The 18754-nt window shown below is 45.2% G+C and overlaps 1 protein-coding gene across 1 annotated transcript in view; it reads left to right on the top strand.

Annotated features, from left to right (window-relative positions):
- Positions 1-18754, top strand: part of SHMT1 (serine hydroxymethyltransferase 1) — a 54854-nt gene that overhangs the window by 20301 nt on the left and 15799 nt on the right. Inside the window, exons 4-7 of the mRNA XM_082260617.1 lie at positions 514-629; positions 3318-3478; positions 16857-16938; positions 17887-18099. Coding sequence (XP_082116743.1) covers positions 514-629; positions 3318-3478; positions 16857-16938; positions 17887-18099 — 572 coding nt within the window. The remainder of the gene's footprint in view (positions 1-513; positions 630-3317; positions 3479-16856; positions 16939-17886; positions 18100-18754) is intronic.

The raw sequence follows: 18754 nt of genomic DNA, 5'->3' as shown, positions 1-18754 counted from the left end.
TTACCCCTGTTTTTCTCCTGCATCGTCGGGGTGAGGATGACATCTCGCTTCTTCCTGTGAGTTCTGGGGAATGCAAAGCGACCCAAATCTCCTAAGAAGCCCAGCATGCAAATAACTGAAGTGTCGTCTTCTGAGATTTTGCTTGCTTTGCATTCCCCTGAAAACTCACTGGAAGGATAGAGAGAGCGACGGGGTAGACATGGTTTATGAAAGTATAAACCTGTTATCTTTACAGGTACCTTTTGCACCTAGCTTTAGAAGGCATTTTTTACAGGGGAATGACGCCCAGAAAATCAGACCTTGCCTTGAATAGCAGACCCACTTTAACGTTTTGCTTAGATGCTCTGCTGTGCCAAAGGAACATTCATAACACAGCAATGGGACATTTACAGATTCTTGTCTTGCTCCGGCACTCTTCACCAAAATGGCAAAATCAGTTCCCTCCATGTCTGTATTCTGCTGTTTTCTGATATTTCTTTTATATGAAAATTACATTTCTCTTTGTAACAATAGGTACTATGGTGGCACAGAGCATGTGGATGAGCTGGAGAGGTTGTGTCAAAAAAGGGCTCTGGAGGTTTATAGTCTAGACCCACAGAAATGGGGCGTCAATGTGCAGCCATATTCAGGTAAGGAAAACCCTTATATAGATTCCTAAATATAACCCATTAACCTTTTTGCCTTAGTTTATGAGGCCAGAGTTTTCTAAATGTGAAAAACAGAAAAATGGGTGCACACCTTACTTTAAAGCAAACCTGTACTTAAAGCAGAGTTCCACCCAAAAGTGGAACTTCCACTTTAGGTAGTCCAAACCCCCTGACATGCCACATTTGGCATATCATTTGTTTGGGGGGCAGCGGGTACCTAGTTTTGACAGGTACCCACTCCCACTCGGGGCACCGCGGCGCCCTGAGCGGAAGTTCTTCTCTCCCCCTCCCTCCCTGAAATCTTCTGGGACATGTCAGAGGTCCCAGAAGATTGCCGGCCAATCAAGACACGCAGTGCAACTCGCGCATGCGCAATGCGTGCCCAGCTGTGAAGCCGCAAGCTGTCATAGCCGGGTGCCCACACCAGTGATGCTGGCGCCGCCGAGACCAGAGGGAGAGGATCGAGGCTTCGGGCGGCCGCATTGCTGGACCGTGGGACAGGTAAGTGTGTGTTTATTAAAAGTCAGCAGCTACACTTTTTGTAGCTGCTGACTTTTAATAAACACAGAAAAGGCTGGAACTCCGCTTTAAATACTAAACTTACTGTAACTTCAGGCAGAAACCAAAAGTACTCTTAAAAAATACTAGGTGCCCTTATCTGATTTAGTTTCATTTGGCTCTGACTCTCCCTCGCGTAATTGCTGAATGCTAACAACTGCAACTCCCTGCCCAATGGGAGCACTCTCTTTGATCACTGAGGAATTCTTTTTGGATAGTGAAATGGCAGTTGGCCATAAATTCTGGTTAGATCTGTTAGTGTATGACACTTTGGGGAGGAATTGCCAAATACAGCTCATTGTTTGGAACTCTTTCACATGTGTGTGTGATTGTTAGTGGGACTATACTCACCTTTTCTCCAGTGCTGTGGTGTCCCGGAGCTCTCCATCAGTTGCTAACCTCTTTGGGTGGACACCTTCTGGATACCGATCTTCAGCCATTTTCAATGGTCATGCTGAGATGACGTCTCTCCTGTGTATGTATAGGAGTTTGTTAATTTCAACATTGCAGAAATTCCACACTAAGCTGCATGTGCATACAGGCAGGTAGGGAACTTAAATTCAAAAGCGATATTGTTTGTCTTTTCTGCTATAAAAATCCTATCTGTTAGCAATTTTTTTTAAATTTTTTTCCCAAAGTTCAACTATAAGCTGGCCATACAATAATCAAAAATCTGCCCGTTCAGCAGGGAACTTTGGCATTTTGATCACTGTGACCGTCCCCACTGTACAGACATCGATCATTTGCTAGACATCTGTTGAAGGGACACACTGGAAACCTTTTTCGATCGGCAGCTGCTGATCAGTTTATTCTGACAGTGGTGGATCCCACTGCCAGAATACAATGTCCCGAGTGGAGGGGGGAGGTGTTGAGTATCTTTTTGTATCCACCTCATTTGCCAGCGGGCTTAACCTTAACAAAATAAACTGTGTATGGCCATCTTTAGAGCCATGGGTTAAGCTGACCATAGATGGATCTACATTAAGGTGGTTCAGTGGGGACCAGCTGAATTTCAATCCATCTATTACCGTTCCAGCTTGACAGAAGTTGATCTAATATTGGCCTTTTATCCAACAAGAATGTTGGAAATTTTTCGTTTAATTATTGGCTGCAGCGCTGATCAGTGTAGTGTATACACTGATCGGCATTGCAGCCACTAATCAAATTCCCGAACCACTGTATTTTTGTGAAAATGGTGGAACCCATTTCTCTTTTTTTTCTTTTTCGATCTGCCTAGTGGCAGCCAATCAAAAAAAAGAAAAACCGTCCATCTATGGCCAGCCTTAATCTGGGACCAGCCACATTTTAATTAGTGTAAAGGGACAGTGGTTGTATAGAAGTCGATCTACCGATTTGACTTCTGTGCGACCAGCCCGTCAGATAAATGGCATTCGATCAGCGCCGCCTGCTATAGCTTTCATCGCAGATCTGTGTATTCTGATGATGGGAAAGTTTCTCTGCTGTCAGAACACAGTAGCTCAGCGGGAGTTTTTTCCCCATCCATCTCAAATGTGTGGATGGGGGAATCGGTTATGTTTTTTGTTCAACCTTCTGGTTGAATGAAAAAAACAGAACCCTCTATGGGCTGCCTTATTTGGCTAAGCATTCATTATTCAGCTGCTCCCTTCTCATCCATTCACAATGGAGGGTGTGTCCTGGACCAGGTTGTACTGCCTAACTACAATCCATCTTGCAGCGTAGATCCAGGACCTGGCTGAACTAGAAGGCTGGCCAAACAGAATTACAGGTTTTGTGCTAGCCAAAACATTTCATATATATTTAGTTTAGCATTAATAAAACCCATCCTGATTGTGCAATCTTTTGTATTTACCAAAACTGTTTAATATGAGCACAAACCTTTAAATTGCATCCATTTTAGGCAGGTGTGCCCTCACACTACATAGTTGCAGATAGAACTAAATGAGATTGTGCAACCAGGCTGTATAGTGTATGGTCAGCTTAAGATCTATTCTGAAAACTGATTAGATTTGGTTGCAATGTTAAGATTTTGTATAATAAGTTAAAGTGCTACACTAATGTTGCTGTATGGACATAACCCTATTGTCGCTGTATTTTACTTTGCTTCCTTTGATCCTTCATTTTTTGTTCTAGGCTCTCCTGCCAACTTTGCTGTCTACACTGCCTTAGTGGAACCTCATGGGAGGATCATGGGATTGGACCTTCCTGATGGAGGTCATCTCACACATGGCTTCATGACCGACAAGAAGAAAATCTCTGCAACGTCTATCTTTTTTGAGTCTATGCCATACAAGGTAAGTGGCTGGTGCTGTACCCCCAAGGATAATGGTCACTGATTTATAACAGATGTTTTAATGAAGAGTTGTGGCCCAACGGGCAGTCAAAATTGAGCAGCAGGTGGAGGATTATATGGAAGAATACTAAAGTTTTCTTCTTTTAGTCTGCCATAACCATTTGTTATGGCAGACTATTAGTGTATCTAAATATGCTAGCACATCTAAAACTTCCCTCCCCTAAATTAGCTATGCTGATTTTCGAAGGTGCCACCAGTGTTCCTTCCATCCAGAGTGGGGGCTCTGTAATATAGGAGGTGTGTTACTGACTTGATCACCAGGTGAAAACAGAAGAGAAAAAAACCTACAAAATAAAACGAATGCAGTCACCACATCTATTGATAAGCTGCAATATACTACATTTTTGGTTTTGGGTTTAATACCGATTTGGTCTCCCCAGCTCCAAAATTCATATGCAAATACTGACAGTGCACAGACGAGGTGATTGGCTGCCTGGGAAGCAGAGGGAGTATCCAATGGTATCTCTAATACGGGAGCACCAGGTTTTTAATGAGACTCCCATGGTGATTGACAGAGGACACTGGCTATGGACACTAGAGGGTGGGTAAATGCACAGGCATGATCAGAGGGCTGCTGGGTACCTGTGGCAGGGAAGGCATGTTGCAAAGACTGCACTCTTTGAAGGGGAAAATACTAGTGATTAGATGAGGTTTATCAGCCTAACCGCTCACTGTTTTTTCCTGAGAATCCCAGCAATGGCTGGATTGAGATGCTATTCTTCCATATGCACAGACGTGTGTTTTTTTTTTTCCCCTGCACCGTGGGAGGAAGCCCTGTCATCCACTTAGTGTCAGACCTCATTTGCAAATAACAAGACTGATTGGCATTAGTTCTTTCCAGCCATCCCTGCAGAGCTTCTGTATCTTGGTTGAATGCTGCTTGTGATACATTGTTCATCGATCATCATTACTTCGTTCTTTGTGTGCAGCGCTGTGTTAACAAGATTGTTCTTCATATTAATTGGCTGTTGTTACAGTGAGCTGTTAAACGCTTCTTTACGGGTTTTTTCAAAAGCAATTATTTTGCCTTGCTATTGACATCAGTGTCAGTGCGGTTTACAGAGACGTTAATTGGATAAAGACTAAATGCTTTGAGGGGTTATCACTGTAGTCACGATATGGGGAGTGTAAAATCAAGACTTTTTAATGTCCGTTAACGGGTTTAACCACTTCAATACTGGCTACTTTCACCCCCTTCCTGCCCAGGCCAATTTTCAGCTATCAGAGCTGCCACACTTTGAATAACAATTACGCAGTCATGCAACATTTTTTTGAGCCAGAGCTTTCTTTTGGTGTCTGAGTTTTTTTTTTTTTTTTTTGTGCTAAACAATTGAAGACTAAAAATTTTCTTTGTTTCCTGTTATAAAATTTTGTAAATAAGTAATTTTTCACCTTTACTCATGTGCGCTGAAGAGGCGGCCAGCCAACCACTGATGAGGCTACCACTGATAGGCCGCAATGATGATCAGTGTAAATGTCCCCTGTCACGCTTGCCGGTTACCGGCTCTCCTCTCCTCACGCTGTCATAGCATGTGAGGAAAGGAATGCCGATAACTGGCAGGTTTGTTTACATGTGATCAGCTGTGATTGGACACAACTGATCACATGGTAAAGGGCTGCTGTGATTGGCCCTTTACCGTGATCTGTGATCAGCTGTGTCCGAAGGGCATGACGATCACCGAGCATATCCCAGGGGGTTTGCAGGGGTGCGTGATTCTGGGGGGGACATCCATGGACTCTCTCCCAGAACGAGAGAGTGGCACTGTAGCGGGTAAATAAATCGGACCAATCCCAATATAACAAAACAGAATGTAAGTAGTGTGTGTGTGTGTTTTTTTTTTTTTTTCACAATAAATCACCAGTTAAATGTTGCTGCCCCTTTGTTTTGATCCTCCCTGTGTTCCGTTTGTAAATCGCTTCCTAATTCCAGTTCTTTTTTTAGTATTTTTTCTATGTAGTTACTTGACTGCAAGGCGCCACTGCTTCTCCATATAGTGCAGGGCCTGACAATGGTGCTGAATTTGCTGTGGCTGTGCCGTCCTCCCGCCAGCGTAGTGTCAGGACTTTGTCAGCCAGGAAGAGAGTTCTTGCCCACCAGCCACAGAGAGAGAAGGGAATGAGCTGGAGCTTTGTAGTCACACGACCACATAGAAAAGTGAAGAAGAAAAAAAAACATTTAGGAGCCGATTTACTAGAAAATGTATGCAGGGAGGTTCAGGGGAAATGGAAGCAACATTTAATTGGTGAGCTATTGTAAAGCCTTTTCTTCTACAAGGACCCGTTCACACTTCTAAAAACAATTCTTATGCAGAAAAATGCAGCTCTTTTCTATGTTTTCAGTTTTCTGCACCACTTTACAGGTCTCTGTGCGGTGTGCAACCATGTGTTTCTATACATGGATGAGCAGTCTTGCATAAAAATTAATGAAATATCATTCCACTGAAGCTTGGGTAAAAACATTGCCTTGTGTTGTAAAAAAAAAACGCAAAATAGAATGACAGGTGACGGAATTGTCAGGGGTGTATACAAAAAAAAATACATACACGCTATTGGGAGGCCTGCCTTCACAAGCACATGAACTTTAATGGCATCCCAGTCTTTTGCAGCTATAACAGCTTCAACTCATTTGGGAAGGCTGTCCACAAGGTTTAGGAGTGTGTCTATGGGAATGTTTGACTATTCTTCCAGAAGCGCATTTGTGAGGTCAGGCACTGATATTGGACGTTCTTCCACTTTAAACTCGCTCATCCATGTCTTTATTTGCACATAAGCATGGTGGGACAGGGGCGCTTTACATTTTTTATTTTTTTACAACTTTATTGCTATCATCCCTTGTGACCACATCACTGTGACAGGTCCTCTTTATGGAGAGATTTGGGGTCTATTGGACCCTAAATTTCTCCTCTAGCCTTCCATGCAGCTAATCAGACACAGATCGGTTGTATTGGCTGCTTTCCTGGCCACTGGCGGCCAGGTAAACAAAGGGGCAAAACCGGAAGTGACAAACCATTCGTCCTGGGGTTACAGAGAGAGGAACGACCTCAGTTCCTCTCTCCCTGTACAGGGCAGCCATCGCCGCATCGCTCCTGGGCTCCACGATGGCAAAGGAGAGCCTGGCAAAGGTGGCATGGGGGGGTGAGACCCCCTTCCACCACCCCACAAAGTGATTGAGTGGCCAATTAGCCACTCGGATCACTTCTGCATTACTGGGAATCGCCGGCTGAAAAGATTGATGACTATAGGTGCGGGCATCATCCCAGTATTACGGGCAGGAAGTGATTAAAGTTCATGTGCGTGGAAAGGCAGGCGTCCCAATACTTTTGGTAACCTTTTGTGTGTGTGTGTGTGTGTGTGTGTGTGTGTGTGTGTGTGTGTGTGTGTGTGTGTGTGTGTGTGTGTGTATATATATATATATATATTATGCACTCCGTACCTATTAGCGTGACAGAGAGGCTTGATCGCTTCACGTTTAGAGGCTTGATCGCTTCATCAAACTGCTAGCAGGTATAAAGTATGGGCACCTGAGTGCAATATAATAATGAGCCAATAAGTATGAGGGAAGGGGGGCAGGAGGTAGCTGGTGAGTTCCAACACTACCCTAAGTTGTCAGAATTTTGTCCATTCTAAAAAATAAAGATGCTGCAGGCAATCAGACACCCCCCCCCCCCCTTCTTTTATGTGCTGGAGTCACTGGGAAATTGGGATACAGTTACATACTACATACTTAGGTTGAAAAAAGACACCAGTCCATCCTGTTCAACCAATAAAAAAATAATAATAATGTAATCCCATATACACAACCCTATACCCACAGTTGATGTAGAGGAAGGCGAAAAACCACAGCAAAGCATGATCCTATTTGCCACAGCAGGGGAAAAAATTCCTTCCTGATCCTCAGAGGCAATCGGATTTTACTTGGATCAACTTTACCTATAAATGTTAGTATCCAGTTTAGGCTTGTGACGGTATCAGATTTTCATGCTGCGATTAATTGATTAGGGTTTTGCCACGGTATACGGTATTATCACGGTATTCTATTATTAAATTTAAATTATTAAATTTCCACCTCACTTCAATTTCATTGCTGAATTTAGGGGCTTTGGTTCACTTATGCACATTATTATATAGTCAGTCAGTACAGACTCTGTGAACCAGGCCTAAAATAGGTCATCAAGCAGTGTCTGGCCTAACTGGTGATAACTGGTCCTGGCGCTCTGCTCCGATCCGATGGCCTGGTCATTAAGAGGGCAAATCCTTGTGGTCAAGAAGTGGTTAAACCTGAAGGAGGTGTTGTTTATAAATTACTTTACTATCGCTTTAGGCCTGGTTCACATGTATGCGGGTTGGTGGTTCACATGTATGCGGGTTGGCGGTTCACATGTATGCGGGTTGGCGGCCCACATTTGCACAGGCATAGCAGCCCATTGATGTGAATGGGCTTGAGCTGCTATGCCTGCGTTTTCAGCTGGAAAAAGGTGCATGCAGAATTTAAAAAAATGCAGTGGCCATGAAATCCATCCTTCTTTCTCTATCGCTCATTGACAGACGTAGTCTTCTTGATTCTCAAGAGCTGGGTTATGTTGTCTCCGCAGGAGTAGGACTAGGCAGAATGACAAAACGTTCTGGCTCCACCCTAGGGGCAGTCCCTGAGGGTATATCCTCCCTCTCTCTGCTACAGGGAATCAGTTTTTTTCTGTCTAGTCAGGAGTAAGGACCTAAGCTCCTTGCTGGGATCTTTTGGTCCTGGCAAGACTTTTTTTCTTTAAGAAAAAGACATTTTTTAGGTAGTTTTCTCCAGTGTTTTTTTCCTGTGAGATCTTCAAGCAAAAATGCCGGACTGGGCGACACTTGTGGTCACCCCAGCCGGCCTACGAGCGCGTGCAGACCATGGCATTGCGCTTGGTCGGCCGCGACATATTCAAGTAAGTATGCGGGGCCGGGCGACGGGCTGGATGTTGGAATCCAGTGGTCACCCCGGTTTCTGCCTAAAAGCGCGTGCAGACCAGTGCGCTGAGTCGGCCGCGACGGAGTCCCAGTAAAGGGACTGACTTTGCGAGTTAAAAGTCTCGCTTGGACGCCAGGTACCAGAGAGTCGAGGCGTCCACAAACCCCCACCTCGGTGGAGAGGGTATTGTGAAGAGAGGGTGCCTGTCGGTTCGGTATGGTGAGTAAACGTTCCCTTTTTTCCTCATTATGAGGCAGTATATATTATGGGCCCCTCCATATATGGTCAGTATATATCTGATACTTACAAGTCCCCCTTGTAATACAGCATGTGTTTGTGGGAAGTGGACTTGGTTCAAGAGCTAACACTCTACCCAGCAGACTGTAACATTACAGCAGACATAGGAGGTATAATCCTACCTTATGTGCAGTGTATCTCTGTAGATCCATATGTCACCTCTCAGCAGAGTGCAGGTGGATGTGCTGGGAAGACGATATCGGCGGTCCGCCGCCATTTTGCCGTAGACCGTATACATGTATGTCCTCAGGTCACGCCGGCCGCCATGTTTTTGGAGTCTTATGTCTCTTCTATGGGGGCGGCCATTTTATGTGAGCCCAGCTTCCTCGTGGAGGGCTGGGAACGCCGGAAGGCGTACACAGGGGGCGGAGCCACGCCTTCTGCCCGGGAAAAAGCAAACAGCTCCTTCCAGTCTGTGTAAGACAGACGCTGGCTGCAGTTTGTTGGAAACTGCACTGCATCGGTTGGTGAGCCTTGGGGGTCCCTCTCTCTCTCTCTGCGATCGAGAAGCAGGTACTCTGAGGGGCGCTATTGCGCTAGGGGGAGACACACAAAAAAAAAAAGAAAGTTTTTTTGTTTTTGCTGGCAAAGGTGTCCTGTATTAACATGGACCCTGCCACTCATGTATCTCCTCCGGATCCCCTCGAGGGGTCTGCGGGATCCTCCAGCACCCCATTGACAATTGAATCTTTGTCAGCTATTATGGAAACTTTTGTGTCCCGGGTGGAAGTGGCTTGTCAGGGACAGGGCGCAAGAAAGCGACCCCCGCCTAACCCCTTATTATCTGAAACCTCGGATTCAGACTCTGAGCCTATTTCTGCAGTTGCAGGTACTTCATCTGGTATTGGTGTCTCGGGTCCTGTCTCTTCAGACAGTGAGGAGGATGTTTCGGCATCCGCCATAGCCCGAGAGGAAGCGTTGGTAAACGCACTCATTGTATCTGTTCAAGAGACTTTAAGGTTACAGGGTATTCCATCAGAAATAGCTGAAACTGAGATCCCTTTTGGGACTAAAAAGCGCATCAAAGTGGCAAAGGTTTTTCCATTGCCCAAATGTTTTGGCAATCCAATCGATGAAGAATGGCGTCTGCCAAAACGCACCTTTAATATTTCTAAACGCATTGACAGGCGTTATCCGTTTGAGGAAACCCTTATTAAGAAATGGACAGAACCACCTGTGGTGGATTCACCCATTGCTAGATTGAATAAAGCCACGGTTATTCCTTTAGAAGACGCTCCGTCTTTTAAAGATCCAGTGGATCGCAAGATAGAAGCTATGTCTCGCACCATGTTTTTCCTTGATTGGATCAGCTTTCAGGCCAATAATTGCTATTGGTCTGGTTTCGCAGGCTGTAACTGAATGGACCAAGTGGTTACGCCGGGACTTAGAAGAAGTCCCTCAGGCGGTATCAGATTTGTTGGAACAAATGATACAGGGGTTACAGTTTGTATGTGATGCGGCGTTAGACGCCACTCCATTAATGGCGCGAGCATCAGTCTCAGCAGTGGTTCTCAGGCGTACACTGTGGCTAAAAGGTTGGTTAGCCGACCAAGGTTCCAAAAAAGCATTGGCTAATATCCCCTTTTCAGGAGAGCGTCTATTTGGAGCCAACTTAGATGAGATCATTAAGGATCTCACCGGTGGAAAAAGCACCTTTTTACCGCAAAATTTTAAAGGTAGAGGAACTCGTCAAAGACGAGGGCCTTCTTTTTCTGCTCACAAGAGGTTTTTTCGTCCAGCGGGTGAAAAAACTAAGTCCTCCAAAGCTCCTGCAGGAGGCGTCAGGGGTCGTTGGTCGGGCAAGCAAAAGCCCGCCCCCTCCAGACCTGAAGATAAACCATCCAAAGCCTGAAGGTGCGCCCCCACCCATAACTGGGGTGGGGGGACGTCTTCGCCGGTTCCCGGATCCATGGCTTTCTAGAATCCCGGACAAATGGGTTTGCGAAGTCATAAAGTCAGGGTACAAGATCGAGTTTCGATCTCTCCCACCGGCGCGATTCTTCCCTTCCAATATCCGACTATCTCCGGATCGTTTAGAAGATCTGCGGAGAGCAGTCACAGATCTACTACAACAAGGAGTGGTAGTCCACGTTCCTTGGACAGAACGGTTTCAAAGGTTTTATTCAAACCTGTTTACAATACCCAGGAAAGAGGGCAAAGTGCGTCCAATTCTGGACTTAAGAGCACTCAATTCTTTCGTCAACATAAGAAGATTCAGAATGGAGTCCATTCGCACGGTAGCAGCCTTCCTGCATCCAGGGGATGTCCTAGCGTCCATAGACATCAAGGACGCCTATCTTCACATTCCCATTTTCGCAGGACATCAGCGTTTTCTACGCTTTTCCGTAGAGGAGAACCACTATCAGTTTGTGGCGTTACCTTTCGGTCTCGCCACGGCTCCGCGGGTCTTCACAAAGGTGTTGGCCTCAATGTTGGCACTTCTGCGCCAAAGAGGTATATCGATTCTAGGTTACCTAGACGATCTTCTGCTTCATGCAGAGTCTCCTCAGACCTTGCTACAAAACATAGAAATTACTATGATTTCTTTACAGGAATTCAGGTGGCTGGTGAACCAGCAAAAGTCTTTTCTGGTTCCCACCCAGAGGCTCGAATATCTGGGTCTAATTCTAGACACAGTCAGGACGAGAGTTTTCCTTCCGGTAGGGAAACTTCGAAAGATTCAATCAGCAGTCCAGTTGTTACTGTCCAACAGCTGGTCTTCCCTTCGGACGTGCATGAGGGTTCTGGGGTTGATGGTGGCTTCATTCGAAGCAGTCCCATTTGCCCAGTCCCATACCCGAATTCTTCAGCAAGAGATTCTTCTCAGATGGAATCGGAATCCGGAATCCCTGGACAATCAGATACGATTGAGCAAACAGACCAGAGAGTCTCTGGTTTGGTGGCTTCGGTCTCCAATGCTCAGCCAGGGAAAGTCATTTCTGCCAATATATTGGACGATAGTGACCACGGATGCCAGTCTATCCGGATGGGGAGGAATTCTTGGTCAGTTATCTGTCCAGGGACTTTGGTCCCCGGAAGAATCCAGGTTACCGATAAATGTATTGGAACTGAGAGCGATCAGACTTTGTCTGATTCACTGGACCGAGCAGCTCCAGGGCAGCCCGGTTCGGATCCAGTCGGACAATGCCACGGCCGTGGCTTATGTCAATCATCAGGGGGGCACCAAGAGTGTCCGAGCGGCCAAAGAAGTGGCTTGCATTCTTCGCTGGGCGGAACGATTTGTTTCAGCAATCTCTGCGGTGTTCATTCCGGGGGTGGAGAATTGGCAGGCAGATTATCTCAGCCGTCAGACCCTGGATCAGGGGGAATGGTCCCTCCATCCAGACGTTTTCCACCAGTTGTGCCTACGGTGGGGCACCCCGGATGTGGATCTGTTGGCATCACGATTCAACAGGAAAGTTCAGAGATTCGTGGCTCGCTCCCGCGATCCTCTAGCAGAAACCGCAGACGCACTGATCGCCCCGTGGGGGCAATACCAGCTAATATATGCCTTCCCTCCTCTCGCGTTACTGCCAAGACTTCTTCGCAGGGTAGAGGAGGAAGGAATCCCAGTAATCCTGGTAGCTCCGGACTGGCCTCGTCGAGCTTGGTACGCCGACATGGTCAGACTGGTGGCGGACGTTCCATGGAGACTTCCTCTCAGGGAGGATCTACTGTCTCAGGGACCGATCTTCCATCCTGCTTTACGATCGCTGGCTTTAATGGCCTGGCTATTGAGACCCAGGTGCTGAAGGACAAAGGTTTGTCAGCTTCAGTTATTCCTACTCTAGTTGAAGCAAGGAAAGCGACTTCCAGAAAGATTTATCATCGCACATGGAAGTCCTACATTGCATGGTGTGAACCTTTGGGGTTCCGTCCTCGGTCTTATTCGATTAGTCGAATATTGGCTTTTCTGCAACAAGGGGTTGAGCAGAAACTGGCCTTGAGTACTATCAAGGGTCAGGTCTCAGCATTAGCTATCTTCTTTCAGAAGCCTTTGGCTACTCATTCCTTGGTGCGGAATTTCATCCAGGGGGTGCGACATCTGGCCCCGCCAGTGCACGCGCCGTTACCCCCCTGGGATCTTAATTTAGTGTTGTCGGTTCTTCAGAAACCTCCCTTTGAAGATATTAGGGAGATTCCTCTACCCACGTTGTCCCAGAAGGTGGCCTTCTTGGTGGCTATTACTTCTGCACGCAGGGTGTCAGAACTGGCCGCATTATCTTGTCGTTCACCATATCTTGTGGTTCATAGAGATAAGGTGGTTCTTCGTCCGAATCCATCCTTCCTACCAAAAGTGGTTTCAGAATTTCATCTGAATGAAGAAATTGTATTACCTTCCCTGTGTCCTAAGCCCAGTCATCCTCGGGAGTTTGCGTTACACTCCTTGGATGTGGTCCGGGCGATCAGGGTATACTTGAAAACGACAGACTCGTTTCGCAAGACGGATTCACTTTTTGTGATCCCAGATGGACCCAAAAAGGGGTTGCCTGCATCTGCCGCGACCATTTCCAGATGGATCAGACAGACGGTAGTGCAGGCTTATTCTATTAAGGGTCGGGAGCCCCCGTTCCCTGTTAAGGCGCACTCCACTCGGGCACTTAGTGCGTCATGGGCCTTTCGCCATCAGGCGTCAGTGGTCCAGGTGTGCAAGGCGGCTACCTGGTCGTCGGTGCATACCTTCTCTAAACATTATAAAGTTGATGTAATGGCATCGTCTGATGCCTCATTTGGCCGCAAGGTTTTGCAGGCCGCAATTTGAGGAGACCAGTGGTCTACCTCGAGGGTTTTTTTCCGTTGGAAAATGTTTTTCTTTAGCCTCATTCTTGTTTATAATGAGCCTTTAAAACTTCTAGTTTGGCACCGGTTGGGCCTTCTAGATTGGATTTGATTTTGTCAATCCCACCCCTCATTTGTGGCACTGCTTCTGGATGTCCCAGCTCTTGAGAATCAAGAAGACTACGTCTGTCAATGAGCGATAGAGAAAAATGGATTTTTGTAAGAACTTACCGTAAAATCCTTTTCTCTTAAGCTCATTGACAGACGTAGTACCCGCCCCTCTATCATTGAGTTGGGTTGGGTTAAATTCTCTGTACTGCTTTAAACAGAACTGATTCCCTGTAGCAGAGAGAGGGAGGATATACCCTCAGGGACTGCCCCTAGGGTGGAGCCAGAACGTTTTGTCATTCTGCCTAGTCCTACTCCTGCGGAGACAACATAACCCAGCTCTTGAGAATCAAGAAGACTACGTCTGTCAATGAGCTTAAGAGAAAAGGATTTTACGGTAAGTTCTTACAAAAATCCATTTTTTGCACCATGCGACTTACCTGCCTTTGCTGCACACGCAAACTGTGTATACAAAAAATGCAGAAAGCTTGCCAGAGCAGGAACTGCAGGTTAGTCGCATGGTGCAAAAGCAGGATGGATTTCAAGGCCACTGAATTTAAAAAAAATGCTGCATGCACCTTTTTTCTGCGGAAAATGAGGGCATAGCAGCCCGTTCAAATCAATGGGCTGCTATGCCTGTGCAAATGTGGGCCGCCAACCCGCATACATGTGAACCGCCAACCCGCATACATGTGAACCAGGCCTAAAGCAATAGTAAAGTCATTAATAGATAAAAACACCGGTCCTCCTGCAGGTTTAACCACTTCTGAATCGCAAGGATTTGCCCCTTTAAAGACCAGACCATCGGATCAGAGGGCCAGGACCAATCATCACCAGGTAGGCCAGACACTGCTTGATGGCTATATAATAATGTAATGTGGGCTGCTGTGCGTGCGTGCGTGCGTGCGTGTGTGTGTGTGTGTATATATATATATATATATATATATATATATATATATATATATATATATTAGAGCTGCACGATTCTGGCCAAAATGAGAATCACGATTTTTTAGCTTGGAATAAAGATCACGATTCTCTCACGATTCTCTGTGTAACAAAAAAAAAAAAATTGGGATAACTTACTGTTACTTTTTTTTTTTTTTTTTTATTCATTAAAGTCTATTAATTGCGTTTGAAAGACTGCTGCGCAAATACAGTGTGACATAAAATATTACAACAATCGCAATTTTTTTTCTGTAGGGTCTCTGCTAAAAAATATATATAAAATGTTTGGGGTTCTAAGTACTTTTCTAGCAAAAAAAAAACTGATTTTAACTTGCAAGCAACAAGTGTCAGAGAAAGATCCAGTCTTTAAGAGGTTAAACTTCCTTTCTCCCTGGCAGAGGGAAGGAAAAGCTACAATGTAAACATTTTTGTTTATAGTTACTGGGAGAGCTGTGTGAGTGAATGAGTCATCCAGCTCACTGAAATGTATCAATTCACAAGTCAGACCCAGGAGCAGAGAAACTCTGTATTTTAAAAATGCCACAATAACAATACCGTGGCTATGCAATACCGCGATATATCGAATTACCGAAAACCGGCATATGTCTAATCCAGTTATAATATGCACATTTAGGAGAGAATCCAGGCCTTTTTTTAAAGCAATCTGAGCTAGCCAGAACCACATCTGGAGGGAGTCTATTCAACATTTTCACAGCTCTTACTGTGAAGAAACCTTTCCGTATTTAAAGATGAAATTACTTTACTTTTCCTCCAGACGTAAAGAGTGCCCCCTTGTCCTCTGTGATGACCTTATAGTGACTAACTCAACACCAATATCACTATTTGGACCTTTTACTGTATGTATTTATACATGTTGATCATATCCTCCCCCCCCCCCCCCCCCCCTTAATCTCCTCTTCTCATGAGAGAAGAATTTCAGTTCCTCTAATTTACCCTCCATGCCTCTTATTAGTTTCTCTGCACTTTCTCCACTTCCCCAATATCCTTTTTGTGATCCGGTGCCCAGAAATTAACTGCATATTCCAGGTGAGGTCTTGCTAATGATTTGTACAGGGGCTGTGACGGTATTCACCGTCACTGGAGGTGAGGAGCAGATACTTAATGGTTTAAATTGCTTCAGATGGGACAGTAATATTTGTCAACCATATCTTCATATAGAAATATGAAGATTTAATACCACCTTACATAGTGTATTCCATGTGCTTGAGAGACACACACTGTCATTGGCAGACTTCCCTATTGTTTGTGTATTGTGAGGGAATGTGGATTGTGCCTGTCTCATTGTTAAATGTTAATGACCTCACATTGTTCTGTCTGCCTTAAGATAAGCTTACTATGGGATGTATATGTATATGTGTATGTGGATTGGCTGCTAAGGGGGAGGGGGGGGTTATCCCACAGTGTATATCTTTGTGTACACTGTATGGGAGTGTAAAACTCTGTTTTCATTGGATTGTGTATGTCAGGGCCTGTTTTCAACAAGGTCCACCTGGGGTGTAACCTTGTGGGGAAAAACTGTATAAAAGTCTGTTTCTTGTTCAATAAAATTTGAGATATATTTCACCCTCAATCTAGAGTCCTGTCTCTCTCATTGGGGGAATATGCTACATGGGATTGCTATGTCCTCCATACTCCCTTGGATAATCACTAAGCTCTTGTAAGACTTTGTGTAAGAGCTTGTTCTTGTTCCTGCTTCACTCTCTGGGGAAAGAGAGGTTCACCCACGGGAACCTGGAGCCTTGTCGTAGGTCCAGGGTGGGTAGGGGACCCCAATCAAGCTGCGGCGGTTCGTGGGATCTGAGGTGGTTATGGTGTCTGGTGGAGTGCTTGGAGCCCTCGGGAAGCACTAGGAGCATCCGTCAACGGAGGTGCTCAGTCGGGGTGCCGGTTGATCCGTTACAGGGGCAAAATTATAGCTCTCTCCACACTGTTCAGAATGAACAAAGTTTTAGCCATCTTGGTCTTAGAATCTTAAAGAGTCACTTGAAGCAGTGCTCAATTCTGCTATGTGAAATTCCAAATTCTTTTAAAATTTTCCATTTGTATAGGACTGTTAGAGTACGCCATAAGGCGTTTTTCCTACATTGCCTTGAGGTTAGGCTGTGCACTCCAGTTTAGTACCTGCTTTATATAACCGTGTATATATCAACAGTAGCACTGCAGACCTTAGACGATGTAGTGGCAGCTCTTACATCTTGCTAATCTATTATATTTATGTCAGGTAAATCCAGACACTGGCTACATAGATTACGACAGGCTGGCGGAAAATGCGCGCTTATTTCATCCAAAACTAATCATAGCGGGTAAGTTGTTCGATTAAACTGAACCTGACATCCATTCTTAACTTTGAAATGTCAAACTCCAGTCAAAACTATTAGCGGTTGAAGGTTGGAACCTTTGCCAGATTTTAATTGCGGTCTTTAATCTCACTTCCTGTTCTGCCTGATAGAAGCACCTAAACAGGAAGTGAGGGTAAATCTGCCTTAGAGGTTTTAAACCTTACCAATGCATTCTACAAAAAAAGTGTTTTTATTCCAGTATCCCTGTAGGGTGGGTTTCCCCTCACTTAAAGGGCAATTCACTAAGTGTTTTAATAACGCTGAAAAAAATGTGATAAAATAACCCATGCAAAAACAATTGTGCAAATGTTCAATTCACTAAGAATTGAGCGGTAAATAACTACTGCGGTAAAGTTTCGTCAGTGCGGTAATTACCGCATATTTTCATATGGTAGTTCTTTGCATTAAGCTGGTCGTTAAGGAGCGGCCGCCGTGTCCTTAGATTACTCATCATCTGTCAGCGGGTTCTCTGCTGACAGCTGAATGTAAAGAAAACATACCGGCAATTATAAAAAAAAAAAAAAAAAGTGTGGGATTCCCCCCCCCCCATGTATACCAGGCTTTCCGGGTCTGGCATAGATTTTAAGGGGAACCCCCTTCCAAAAAAAAATGGCACCCCCCCCCTTCAATCTATACTAGTCCCTTACCTGAGCATGCAGCCAGGCAGGTCAGGAAAAGGAGAGGACAAGTGAGCCCCCCTCTGGGACCATACCAGGCCATGTGCCCTCAACATAGGGGGGGGGGAGCTCTGCCACCCCCACCCCAAAGCACCTTGTCGGGTGGCCTCTTCCCCACAACCCTGGGAATTCTGTGTGTAATTCAATTTGTAGTTCCTCTTTAGCTCCTGTTATTATGTAATCACTTTGCTTCTCAATGTCATTGTGATTCTTCTCGCTATTGTCCTTCCTCCAGGTGTCAGCTGCTATTCCCGTAATTTGGACTATGCACGGATGCGGGCCATAGCCGATGAAAATAACGCAGTCCTCATGGCAGACATGGCTCACATTAGTGGGTTGGTGGCAGCTGGCGTTGTCCCATCTCCATTTGAGCACTGTGATGTGGTGTCCACTACGACGCATAAAACCCTACGTGGCTGCCGAGCCGGCATGATCTTTTATCGGAAAGGTGAGCTGGAGGACAGTGTGATTGTTTATACCTAATGAGTTCTCAGTTATTTCACTCCACCGGTTATTTTTAATTAGAGCTAAGCCTAATCACTTAAATCTCATATAAGTTTTAAAATGTTATTGAAATCTCAAAAGTGATTTTCAATCAAATATAAACTAATCCATGGTGATCCTGCCACGAATGTCTTTTTTTTTTTCAGACACTTCCTCACATAGTGACAATTGTGCTCCTGTGCTCCGGCACGCATTGCTGAAGCATGGTCTACCGTTGTCACCATCAGGAAAGTCAGTCCAGAGCAATGATTTTCATCCAATTCTGGAGCGAGGGCATCCATTTTTATATATCGCAATGCTTTTAATCTGCTTTTCTTGTAAATGGAAGCTCAGGAGGAGAAGGGAGAGAAGCCTGTGACCTGGCATACTCTTCTCTACTGGGTTACACAGAACTCTGGGGGTCACTGAAGGCTGCATTTTATGAATGGACTGTAACATGCAGGCCTCCGTGTGATTGAATGTTGCAATAGGTAATCGACAGTTATAGGTTTCTTCAGTTAGGGTGTATGTCTGCTTTAACATACACTATATTGCCAAAAATATTGGGACGCCTGCCTTTATACACGCATGAACTATAATGGCGTCTTAGTCAGTAGGGT

Source organism: Pelophylax lessonae (genome assembly GCF_965119305.1).
Source record: "Pelophylax lessonae genome assembly, chromosome: 6".
Taxonomy (NCBI): domain Eukaryota; kingdom Metazoa; phylum Chordata; class Amphibia; order Anura; family Ranidae; genus Pelophylax; species Pelophylax lessonae.
This window is presented reverse-complemented; position numbering and strand designations above follow the sequence as displayed.